This window comes from Notothenia rossii (assembly GCF_949606895.1).
Source record: "Notothenia rossii genome assembly, chromosome: 3".
Classification (NCBI taxonomy): Eukaryota; Metazoa; Chordata; class Actinopteri; order Perciformes; family Nototheniidae; genus Notothenia; species Notothenia rossii.
In genome coordinates, this window is record NC_136901.1 from 30091547 (window position 1) to 30105087 (window position 13541).

The following is a 13541-nucleotide window of genomic DNA, read 5'->3' on the forward strand; positions in this document are numbered from 1 at the left end:
TATGTTTTTGACGCTAACTTTTCATAATTTGTTCTGTGTTTACCAGAGGATACAGAACACTACAGACACCTTGCTGGATTTAACCGGACGTAACATGACAGACTTCCTGGTGAAGACGTTTGAAAACTCGGGGAAGACGAGGTAAAGCTATCAGAATGAATGTGTTAATGTTTTTTGAATAAGATGCATTCACATAGAGAAAAGTGACAATCTTCAGGCAAGTTGTTTTTTTACACAAAAAGACTGAAATTACTACCTGGGCTGCTGTTGAGAACACGTTAAGCAAACTGTCAGCGGGAGAAATATTTAATTATAAGGTTGATGTGTTTACTCCTGAATGTCATGTGTCTTTGTGTGTGTCCTCCTCTCTGCCCCTCTGCAGGTTGGGAGGCCTTTCGGTTGGTGGAGTAAACTCTCAGGTCCGTATGAGCGAGGCGGCGATCGAAGCGTCATTTAGAGATCTCCGGGAGCTCATCACTCCTTTCCAGGTTTGTCTGATTATACCAATCGATTTGGAGTGTGTTTATCTGCAACACGAAGAACAAAAACACCTCAAATCAGAAGATCTATAAATGTGTGCTGGATACAAAAACCAATCCACAAATAGTTTGAGCCATTGTATTTTAGTGCCCGAGCCTCTCGCTGTGCCCCTTTCTCTTTATTTTATGTTTAGGAGCAGATTGCTCCCCCTAAAATCACCAGATCTATAAATGTGGGCTCAAATTTAAGTTTCATGTACAAGAACAAATCCACGAATTGTTTCAGATTTTATACATTTATATGTTGGTGCCTGAGCCTCTTGCTGTTCCTCTTTCTCCTTCACTATATGTCTTCAAGAAGTTCAGGAACAGAAACAAAAAGTACCTCCCTCAAATTACCAAATCTATAAATGTGGGCTCATTTCAACTCAATTTTGTTTTATATCCAAGAACCAATCCAGAATTGTTTCTGAGTTTATAATATACTACTGTATTGCCTGAGCCCCTCGCTGTTCCCAAACGCTAAATTTTTTTGTGGCTCAACTGATTTCTCTCCCTTAAATCACCAACTCTATCAATTTGGGCTCCAATTTCTCAAGTTTTATATACAAAAACAAAGGAAAGTGCCTGAGCCTCTCGCTGTCGCTCTTTCCCCTTAACTAAATTTCTTTGTGAGAGGTTCAGGAGCAGTTTTCTCTCCTGCCAAGGCTGCCTTCAGAGCGGGCAGCTCTTAATTGGAGCGTTCTTTGTTCGCTCAGCTTTGAGCGTTGGGTTCAGAAGATGGTATTTGTTGAGGACTTTCATACCCCGCTGTATTCTTAAAACGAGGAGAGGAGGTTAGATTCACTCAGTGTCCATGGAAACAGGCTGTGGTTGTCTGAGCGTCACGTTGGATACATCTGGGTCCTTTCTGCACACAATCAGGCAAATTCACATTCACAAGGTATTCCTGAGCTCCATGTCCCCTCCTTGTCTGTGATTAACATTTTGGGCCATTCAAACCTCTCTGACACCAGCTAATTGCCCCCCTCCAGGACCTCTGCACTAATGTGAATTTAATTCGTGCAGCAGGGATGATGTAACCCTAATGGCCGGGCATTAGCTCTGCATCCCGCATTATTAAAGTGCCGCTCTGTCCTTGGACGGCGTCTGGCTCTCTGCTGCCGGCCGTTAAGATGTGAGTCTCTAACAGGAAGTGTGTCTGCACTCTCAGCCACCTGCGCTGCTTGGCTCTGAGATCTCTGTTTAATTGCATTTCCTGTGTCTCGCAGGTAGAAATAGGCTTCTGAGGTGATGCTAATGACGAGGAGAAGAAAGCCCGAGTGCTGGAAGTTTGAATAATAAAGCCAGGAAAAAAAACATCTGAAATAGCACCAGTGTCTATATGTAGAGTAGTATCGCTGCTCCTTCTCAAACAACATGTCTTTAATCATGTATATCTTACAGGGAAGTAAGTCCTCCCTAGCAAGATCTCAACACACACACACACACACACATTATGAGTGTCACACTGACCATATGAGCTCTCTGTCTCGGTGACCATTGATCTGTGCAGCCCTCTTTGGGAATACAAGCCCACAGAGCCGCCCACACTCGAGTGGCTTTATTGCTGAGTCGTTGGCCTTGACTCCTCTGGCCAAAGCAGCCTTGTCATTGTCCTTGAGCGAGGAGGGTGGTGGTGGGGGGGGGTGGGCTTTGTGCAGGATAAGACCCAGGCAGCTGCTGGCCCTCTTCTCATCTCGTTTCAGCCTCTGCTAATCCACCGTAAGGCCGCCTAATGGCACTGCCCGCCCGCCACTGCTTGGCACGGTGCAAAGCGGAGCGAGGTAAACACAAACGGCTTTACAGAGCCCCGCACTGAGCTGCAGGAAGATTCACCAACGAGGAGGAAGAGCAGGGTGTGTGTGTGTGGAGCAGAAAGGATTTTATTTAACACAAATACTCCTGTCAAATACAGGGGGGGGTTATTCCTCCTCTTTCACACGAGTTCCCGCTGCGCAAAATGATGTGTAAAAATGTTGTCACGCCAAAGAAATCTGAATGCAAATTTCTAAGAATATGAGAGTGAAGGATTGTGGGATAAAACGGTGAAGTGGTTTGAATGTCTTTCTCAATTGGAGCTCTCCACCTCTCCGGATGTCTGTCCTGATTCCTCTCCCCCCCCCGTGTTGTCCCCTGCACTTTTTCCTCCTGCCCTCGTCTCCTCTGCGATGGATGCAGGGTGCAACAGGAGGCCATTTGCCTTTATATCACATAATGTGCTCGCTGCTCTTATGGCCGGGCAAACAGCATGGCGTCAACATGACACTTTGCAGACGCTGTCATCGCAGACCCTCATCCCAAGGCTCATTTCACATGAGACACGAGAGGGGCGGTATTCTAACATCTTCAATATCCCCTCACCATTTTCCTCCTTCTATATGTCCACCTGGAGTCCTTCTTATTTCATGACTTTCATCATCCCCAGAAACGTCAAAAGAGGCAAAGCTCAAATAAATTCAGGACACATTTCCTCCCAAAGTCTGAGGAACATGTTCTATCCCCCCTCTGCCTCATGTTTTGCATTTCAAAGAGCAGTGGTGGTGGTTTTCCAAGTGTGTCCAATGAACTTTTTCTTGTGTTGCTCGTCTTCATTAAGGATAATGTGACGGATCAGATCCTGCAGAATGCCGAGGTGCTGCTGAAGAAGCTGGGAACCAGGGACAATGTGAAGGTAATATATTCATATTTGTATGAATTACCATTTGTTCTGCTGTGTGAGTGCATCCAATCAGATGAAGGTTTGATGAGCTCTCAGGTTGAATTAAGCACCTAAACCTGCTCTACTTATGTGTCAGGATTGTTTTAAATGAATAAATATGGCTGAAAAATAACAGCAACTGACAACCAAAAAGTATATTTAGGGAGTGTTCAGTCTGTGTGTACGTGGAATAAATGTGAGTTAATATCTCCGGCTTTTACATCTCAAAGCAGAGTTTTGCGCCTCCCTAAAACACGCCGGTGTTTGAAGTCTTTTCAGAAGTGAGAATGCAAATGCATCGTCCCGTATCTGCTCACATTTCCTCACTCCCTCGTGCATTTAGCAGGCGTCTGCTGCTCTTTATCTTCAAAACATCAAATGACCTTTCACAAAGGACAGGATAAGGAAAAACCATAGGGAAAAACACTTTGATGGAAAGAATATCGATTTGTATGTGAGATACAGCAAGAGAGACAAAGAGTGTGTGTGTGTGTGTGTGTGTGTGTGTGTGTGTGTGTGTGTGTGTGTGTGTGTGTGTGTGTGTGTGTGTGTGTGTGTGTGTGTGTGTGTGTGTGTGTGTGTGTGTGTGTGTGTGTGTGTGTGTGTGTGTGTGTGTGTGTGTTGTAAGGCAAGGCTGACACTCTCCACTCTTAATTAGCTGCACTGTCAGCGGGGAGTCTTCCCTCAAAGTCTTTCATCCTCTTCTTCTTCTTCTTCTTCTTCTTCTTCTTCCTCGCCTCACTCAGTGCCAAAATGTTTTTCCTCCGTCTCTGCAGCTGCACCACGTTGGGATTTAAGTCTCTGCGGCCCCTTCTCTTCTCTGAAATGAAACAGTAATGTTTGTCAGCCCTGTTGCTTATTCCTTCAGATCAGTGTGCTGCCCCCACTGATGTTGGAGGGACCCTTTGACCCCTCTCATCTCATAGTGGGCTTTTTTGTGCAGCAAGTGGATGGAAATTGACACGCATACAAATAAAAAGGAAACTAGAAGACCTCCACCAAGGATCTGGTCGTTCTGTTATCCTGCTACGGCGGCCCACAACATGTCCATCAGGAAAAATGCCCTGCAGCTTGAAAACGATGCAAATATAAAAATACAAATCTGACAAAACACATTGAATGAAGCAAATGAAGAAACACCAACGTGAATCCTCCCAGTATGATGGCAGATCTGCTGTCAGCTAGCTAGCTAACCTTTCAGAATGAATCATGTGAACACATTGTTCAAATAAGCCGATAACACTTTTTTTTATTTTTAGATACTTTTCCAACAACAGTGACAGTTGGCTAACGTCTTCAAGCATGCCAGTCCCAGCTGTGTGCGTCACTTTTTAGTGTCCCCTGGTTTTTAGCTTTTTGCAGCATTTTGTTTTTGCAGCATTTTGTTTATGCAGCATTTTGTTTTTGCAGCATTTTGTTTATGCAGTGCTTTTACTGAACTTGTGCACATGTTTCGTCAAATAGGTGAATGTTTTGGCACATTTGTGTTTTTATATTTGCATTGTTTCTGAAGATGCAACACATTTTTCCTGATGGAAATGTTTTGGGCCTCTGTAGCGCGGTTGCACTTCTCACCGTATGTTACACAATGATGCAGAGGAACCTTGAGGCAGCTTCAATTGAAATGGCAACTTGTCACTTGCAATGCTTTTTAGTGTTCTCAATGTGTGGAATAACTGACGCTTTTCTGTTATTATATGTTCTCTGTGGTGGCCATATTTCTGCAAAGAGCCCTTCACAACAGTTCATTGTAACCAGCAGACATAGGCTGTCCAGTATGTATTGTGCTACTTCACTTTCTTGTTATTCAGTGAGAAAAACATCCATTTCAGATGGTTTAAAGGCAGCTTAAGTCCAGATGTCTTGGTAACCTTTCTGGAAATCGATGTTAAATCTCTCTCTCCTTTATGTATCCCGGCTGGATGAATGGCTGTAGTTGCCAGGAGACATGTTATAAAATGCTCCTCTTTCCCTACAGGTGTGGTTCTACAACCAGGCGTGGCACGGCATGGCATCCTTCCTCAGCGTGGCCAACAACGCCATCCTGAGGGGCAACCTGCCTGCAGGAACGGACCCCCGCAGCTATGGCATCTCCGTGTCCAACCACCCCCTCAACCTCACCAAGGCGCAGCTGTCCTACGCGGTCATGTGAGTCTCACACTCCAGGGGAAGAAGGGTTAAAGTCTGGGTTAATACTCATGTGGCTAATACAGATAGTGTATTTCAGCACTTAGACTATAACATTTAGCACTTTTTACTCTTGCTGAGACACAGGATTTTAGATTATCTGCAGGGATAAATCAGAGTAACAAAGATGAGTAACAACAGACAAATACAAAATAGACAGATGCATAGCTGACAGTATTGTTTTGCACAGTATGCACAGATGTGGATGCCCCTGGGAGCCCTTAAAGAGGAGGATATACACATTTTTTCTATCATGTTTTATCCTAGGAAGCAGCTCCACAGGATAGTCAGGGATTAACGACGATGCTTGATCTCAACATATGGATCTATCTGCTCTGTACGCATTTCATTTTGCAGTATTATCTGTCATTGATCGTGCATTTAGTCTATTTTGAGGTGGTGATCAACACTTCCCATCCCAATGCAGTAAACTCCTGACTTTATAAAGGCAGTCCAGCAGATGCTTCCAATCAGGAACAGTTTTATTCCACCCTGGTCAGGTATTGATGCAGTGACCAGGTGCTGCCGACAGCCTGAGTTAGAGAGGGTGGGTGCAGCGATAATTACGACGGCCTGCCTACAGTAGATCCAGGAGCAGCCTCCTCTTCCTCTCTGATTTACCAACTCCACATTAGCCTGCACACCTCTTCACTGTTTAATAAGTGTGTAGGGCTCACACTCCTCCAGCAGAGGACTAAACAAGATGTAATCCACTTCAATATGTGCCATCGGAATAATCTATCTAATGACAATGTGTGAAAAAGCAGGGACCGCCTCTCGTATTGTTTTGTGATACACCTAACAACCACTTTGACATTTTTCTTTTTGTGAGAAACACGTCTATTTCCAGCACAGACGATGCCAACAATATGGTAGTTTAACACCAGCAGCTAAAGACCCATTGCTAAAGAAAATAGTATTAATAAGGTAAGATAAACCCCTTTGGGAAATGCAGGTGTTTTAGCAGGTACAGTCAGTGGTAAAACATCGTGCACACGTTGAAGTTTAGCTTATACGTTTTCTTTGTCACTAGTTCTTTGCCTCTTTTGTTAACCGATGCTGTTTCTCCGTGTGGATTTGGCACAGTTCACTTTACTCCAGCAGCTTTTGCTACTTGGGAATAGCTTCTGTACGGTATTTTGTTGAGTTGCCTGGTAGCAAAATGCTCTCTGTATTGCAGTGTATATTTATTGTATTGTGAAAGGGAAACGTATCTCGTGGGCAGACAGATTTTCGGAGTTATAGCAACGATTTTTAACCGAGCTTAACACTGATGTTATCATTATTTTGCAGACATTACATGCTGCAATCAGCATTTACTTCTTAACGATGTCTTTAAAGTAATCATCCCCAATAACAAAAAAATCACATTTAAGGGAAAATCAGCCTTTTCAAAGAACTGATGTCCTCCTTAATTGAGCTTTGAGCGGTTATGAGAAGGAGTCAATAAGTAATAATCGCACTGCAGCATTAGATTTAAAGAGACACTTTATTTTATTGCTCCTTGCAACCAATTCCAATGCAGGTGATGTCCTGAGCTATCGGATAGTGACGGTGTGCAGATGGAAGGAAAGGCAATATAACTGTTCCCTAACCCTCTGAAAATAATCTCTCATTTTCCTCTCTGCTCTTCAGAAATGTCAGTTTTTTGGCACAGTTTCATTACAGAGATACTCTGAATGTATTCGTTCCTAATTAGCTCAGGACTATCAATTTCTGCTCTGTTGAATTTTATATTTCATTTGATTTCTGATTGGTGTAAGCTACCTGCAAAAACATCCCGTTTAAAAATCGTATCCTGCTGAATTAATTGTAATATGCTTAATATGCAATGTCTCCGTAATACAATGACAAGAGCTTCATATTTGATAATTATCTGCTGCTCTCAGCCCTCCTACACTCGTCTTTTAAAGTTAAAGGGGAGCAATAGAGCCCCCCCCCCCTTGCTCTTCTTTATCTCCTCCATTATTACTTAATTAGCAGATTGCTTGTCCTCTTTTCTTCACAGCTATTAGCCTGCTCCCAGCTTCCAGGGTTAGATTGCTCAAATTATCCCCCCCCCCCCCCCCTCCAACACACAACCTGTTGGAACATGGGCCACAGCCCCCCCCCCTCCCCACTAAAGGATTTCATATTTATGTCTTCTAATTGCGTCTGCTTGGCGCTGATAAATACAGCCACACAGGGTGACTTACTTAATATGCTAATTACACAGCAGGGAGTCATGTGAGGGTGATGGTGGGGGTTAAAAGAAGACGCCACAGTGATAATTATTAGAAGGCACAAATGAAGATATATGACGGGGGCAGGGGGAGTTCAGCGTCCCCTCAGGAGGGAGAGACGATTTGTTTCTAACATGAAAAGAGGAGAGGGCTATCTACAAGATTTAGAAATCTTGTCTTCACCTGTTCACCTTGCAAAATGCTTTTTTTAAATGCTTTTTTCTTACACACAAACATTGTCTATCAAGCCATCAGTACTCAGACACGCCTGAAACATTAGCAATGTAGGAAATATTAAAGGTTCAATCTTCATAAAGTAATAAGGTTAATTAGTTAATTACATTCCAGGAAATGCCCCCATGCCTGAAACGCCTCCTTTGGACTCCTTTGTTTACTTCCGGAACATAGTGACAGCTATAAGGAGCACTTGCGCTCCTATTGGCTTGCGCTCCAACACATTGCATGTAATAGGCTAGGGGGCAGGGAATCTTTACGCGGTTGACAGAGGGTGAAAGAAGGTAGTATGAGAAAAATAAAGAGCATTTTGAGCCTTAAAGAAAGAAAATATGTCACATATGAGGCACATCATACTTATCTGAAGCTGAAAATGAGCAGAATATTGCCCCTTTAATCACTTTCAATGGAGGCATAACAACACTTTGATTTATATGAAGTTGCGTTGTTGTTGGGATCAGGGGGTCACAGGTTCAAACCCCACTGCAGTCAGCATGTCGTTGTGTCCCTGGGCAAGACACTTCACCCCAAATTGCTCCTGTGTCCACAGCATTGAGTATGTAAGTCGCTTTGGATAAAAGTGTCTAACATGTAACGTAATGTTGTGTTAAAGTTCTGTATTTCCTAAAGATATCTCCTCCTGATAAAGAGCACCTCAAAGTAGCGAGGTGACATACTTTATATTATATAAATGCAGTGAAAACCATATGATAATGTACCTGTGCTGTAATAAGAGCACTAACAATAAGTCAATGCACATTCAATTAATTGCTAGATTCTTTGATAAAGTTGAGGTGGTTGTTTTCAGCCTCTAAAGAGGTGTACCGCTTCATTGTGTTTAATATCCTATTAAAGTGAATATCTTTGGGTAAAGATTATTCAAATAACCTTAACCTTGGACTTTGAGAATGGAATTGTATTGAAATCGTTTCCTTTGTGTTTTTTTCACATGCAAAAATATATTTTCAGAGCCGAATTCACCATCTTTGTCCAAATCTTTACAGAAATGAGGTTCATGGACAGAGCTTTACTTCCTCTTCTCTTCTTCTACACACTTACATCTCTCTATCTACCTCTTGTTTGCTGTTCTCCTTCTCTATCAGGGCTACGACTTCCACCGACGTGTTGGTGTCCATCTGCGTTATCTTCGCCATGTCCTTCATCCCGGCCAGCTTCGTCCTCTTCCTCATCCAGGAGAGGGTGAACAAAGCCAAACATCTGCAGTTTGTCAGCGGAGTCAATCCCGCCGTGTACTGGCTGGCCAACTTCGCCTGGGACATGGTGAGGACGAGGACACTTTTTTATGAAGCAATTTAAAGCCTAAATAGTGCATACTATCTAAAGCTAAAGTGTACATATACAATGCAAAGTGATATTTGTTTAATAATGGAATTTGTCCTCCTTAATGTTACAAATGTTGTTTCAAGGGGATACTGTACAAATGTATGTGTAATGCTGTTATCCTGAAACACCTGTGCAAGTTTATCTGCAATAATCAGTTTCTACCTTATTTAAAATGTCTTTATAAACTTTATTATAACTTTATATAACTTTAAAAAAGTATTCTGATACGAACAAACAAGAAAAATCCCTCCAAATATCTCATTAATGCTGTGGCCTATTTACATGCTGAATAAAATCTAGGTAAATTATGATATAATGATAATTTGCCTCATAAACACTCAAGTTCCAGAGTCTATGGCCTCATTTCACCCCAGTGTTATATCTACTGTAGCCTCCCTCAGGCTGTATGTAAAGAGCCCTCAGTCTGTAATTGATAACGCCGCTCTGACACCGGGGGCTTCTGGGAAATGTGAACGGAGCAGCGCTTATTGGGCGTAATTATAAACAGCGCTGCCCCTGCCGGTTACCCTGTGCAGGCTCACTGGCAGCTCCCCTCGGGCGTAATGGAAGTAAACACCTCTGGAGAAGAAATGGCATCATCATTATGGAGGAAGGATAAATAACGTCTGAGGGAGAGACAAATATTCCTCAGAGCCAACCTGTAGCCTGCAGCGCTCTGCATTGACACACACGCAGATAAATAAATAAACATGCTTCATTATATCCTATTCTCATCATTTATTCACCAGTGGAAAACACAGGGTTTGTTTGAAGCAGCCAGAGGGCATATTGAAAAAAATGTTTTTCTTTGCTAAAAATCATTGTTCAGAACAAGCGACCTCTCGTCCCGAGAGCAGAGGATGTGTCTGATATTCACTGACTTCCTTATGCAATTCTGTATAAATATGAAAAGCAAACACCTGTTCTCTGCGCCTGACGGGATATTTTCTTCTTTGCTTGTTTTTATTATTTTTCCCCGACAGTGTAACTACATCGTCCCGTGCTTGATAGTGATCGTGATCTTCCTCTGCTTCCAACAAAAAGCCTACGTTTCCCCCCCCAACCTTCCTGCTCTGATTCTGCTGCTCCTATTGTATGGGTAAGTACATGGCCATGCAGCCTGGAACATTAGCCCTGCACATAGATCATCAAAGTATCCTCACTATTTACCAACAACTGATATTTACAAAAGAGAGGAGGGATACCTGCCGGCTGTGATTGGTTGTTCGGTGTCACATGACAGGCGGTCAAGTTAGCAAGTGAAATAGGCGAGGATTGACGTTAGCCGTCCACAAAAAGTATCATCTTCTCATCCAAGTCAATCTGATATGTGTGCGAGATAAACCCCACTAAACCATAGAGTTAAATGTGATTCGTGTTTTTTGTGCCATTTATGACGTTGACTGATATTGTAGCTAACTCCGGGGTGTTGTGTCTTGCAGGTGGTCCATCACCCCCATGATGTACCCCGCCTCCTTCTTCTTCAGCGTGCCCAGCACAGCGTACGTGGTGCTGACCTGCATCAACCTCTTTATCGGGATCAACGGCAGCCTCGCCACCTTCATCATGGAGCTCTTTAATGACGATGTAAGCTGCACACACACACACACACACACACACACACACACACACACACACACACACACACACACACACACACACACACACACACACACACACACACACACACACACACACACACACTAAAATACACAGTCTCTGGGTAAAAAATGCATGAATTCCCTGTTCTATCCCAGTTTCCAGTGAAGCAGTGGGGGTTAGACTCTTAATAAAAAATGTACGGTATTTGGAAGCTATAGCAGTAATTGACTTGAATGAAAGATAAACAAGTTTTGAAAGCACGTGGGAGGAGTGTGCACCCACCTTCTCTAACTTTTAATATATTTTACTTTATCCTCAAGGATTTTTCAAAGGAGTTATTTTCCCTATTCTCTTTAATGTTTAATCGTTTGGTGGGAGTTCGGTCTTCGGAGAACTTTCCCTCATCCATCTTTCAGCGAGCGTTCATTTGAACTGCTTCAGTCTCCAGGGATAACAGGACAAAGACACAAAAAGAAATCTGCATGAGAAATGGAGAGTCTGTCAGTCATTTTACTTTTGATTAGAATTTAAGTAACATTTCATAAAAACAAGTCTTCTCCTTCTAAACAGGTGCTTATACTTTATTGCTATTTGCCTGATTTGAAAACATGCCATTTTCTTCCGATCACTCCTTGTCTGCAGACTCATTGTCACTCACTCACATCGCAGTATATCAGAAAGAGGATTGTCCTCCTGCCGCACCCACCCTCCAGTCCGCCTCCATGTTTTCCTCTGGCGCCGCTCGCTGTGCTCGGGCTGCTTCCTGTCTCCTAACGATGCTCCTCGTTAGCATCCTGATTCCATTTCCACAAACATTCATTACCAATTTGTATTTTCTCTCCTCTGCTTTCACTTTATTTATCTGTGAGAGGAGCATATTACTCATAATTTAATGGACGGCATGTGGCTCGGAGACACATTTACGGCTTTCTGCTCTTGTCCGAAGCATTAGGGACAGAGATAGTGCTTCTCTCAGACTCTGGTCTGCTGTAATTCTGATAATCTGACTTGATTTCACCGCTGATAGAGGTCCACATCCATCAGAAAATACTCAAGCTCCAGACTGAAGCGAGGTTTCCCCTGAGGAAGTTTGGCCCCTGTGAGGCATCAATCCCAGCATGCCTTGCAGCAGCAGAGGTGTGGCTTCCTATATACAGAAGTGGAGGAAGTCCTATGGTTTTACAAAATGATACATTGAAGCCTAATACAGGATAAATAATGTCAACTTAATGACAGGTCTCTCAATGTGTTGATAAGCTGATATCCGGATATCCATACGTCACCACAACCTCTCCGGCCATCACTTCACTCTGCTGTCTTACATTAACATGGTCATTATTACGCTACCTACTGCCAATGGAAAAGTCTTTAATTACTTAGCCAGCAGCTGCATTGCAGGAACAGACACTCAGCAACCGGGTGATTTCTCACGGCACACTTGAAAATCTCTCATGGCAAAAATCACTGGTATAGAGAAGTTTAAGGAAGCATGAAATGGAAATAGTCAAATACCTCTGGAGTACACTACTTTAGTAAATGTAGTGCCAATATAAAGTCCAGCATCCTGTGTTAGCAGAATGTTTAAAGGGGACACATTGTGCTCATTGATGTAAAACATGGATATGATCAGCAGGAAGTGGTGTGTGTTAGCCGTACATGGAGTGTGTGATCCGCAGCATTATGAATGAAGCTGAGCTGTGGGAATAAGTTCAAGTGGCGATGTGGGTCAGATAAGCAACTCGCAGCCTCCGCCATCTTCAAAAGCATTTGAAAATGATTTATGGGAGCGGAGCACAAACGTAAGGAGGACAATTGATCAGTGTTTCATCATCCCCGACTAAGAGGCTCTTAGATCTGCGTGATGAACACCCAGTCAGAGGACGAGTGTTATTTCACGTATTCATCTCAAATTAGATCCCACTCTTTGCACTGTGTTCCGACACACACACCCAGACAAAGTCAGCACTGTCTGTTGGTCTTTATCGCTGCGAGATCAGTGTTGAAGGTACACAACAGAGGAGCCTTCAACATATCCAAAGACCTGAGTGTATCTATTTGAATATGCGTTGCACATCGGCTCAAAACCACAGGATAAAAATATGGCTGGCATAACATGCAAACAGTAGGTACAGTTAGCCATTGTCATATCTAGGTATACATTCCCTCTGCTAGATGAAAGGTTGTTTTCATATTTAAATAGAAATCCAGCTAGCTCACTGTAATGCAACAATCGGGTTCAAGAAATACACATTTAAATGAATGTTCCTAAATGCACCTCAGGTTTCTCTTAGCATTAGCTATTATCTGGATTAACACATAACTGTTAAATACTGTTTTATTCATTTGTTCTGCCTACTTTTGTGTGTAAATACAGGCAACTATCAGAAATGTACTTATACAGAATATGTAACTTGTTAATTAGTGAACTGTGCAGGATGATGGATTTTAAATATGTTTCATTTATGTGTCTTTATGCTAAGCTAAGCAGCTTTTTCCTCTGGCTTCATGGTTTAAGTTATTTCAATCATCTCATCTGACACTTTTCTATAAAATAAGCACTTCTTTCACAATGTTAAACCGATCACTTGACAAGCAGACGGATATCTAGTGAAAAAATATCTTTTAAATGTGTCATTACGATTGTTTTTAATGCTTCATGCTCCACTGAAAGCTGCAGAAATCACAGATTCACATATCATAAATAAATCCTGCCACAACAACAGAAGTATATGT

The 13541-nt window shown here is 42.6% G+C and overlaps 1 protein-coding gene across 1 annotated transcript in view; it reads left to right on the forward strand.

Annotated features, from left to right (window-relative positions):
* Positions 1 to 13541, forward strand: part of LOC307032138 (phospholipid-transporting ATPase ABCA1) — a 122104-nt gene that overhangs the window by 82678 nt on the left and 25885 nt on the right. The window contains exons 33-39 of the mRNA XM_079669919.1: positions 47 to 141; positions 383 to 488; positions 3118 to 3192; positions 5198 to 5367; positions 8966 to 9143; positions 10190 to 10305; positions 10649 to 10793. Coding sequence (XP_079526045.1) covers positions 47 to 141; positions 383 to 488; positions 3118 to 3192; positions 5198 to 5367; positions 8966 to 9143; positions 10190 to 10305; positions 10649 to 10793 — 885 coding nt within the window. The remainder of the gene's footprint in view (positions 1 to 46; positions 142 to 382; positions 489 to 3117; positions 3193 to 5197; positions 5368 to 8965; positions 9144 to 10189; positions 10306 to 10648; positions 10794 to 13541) is intronic.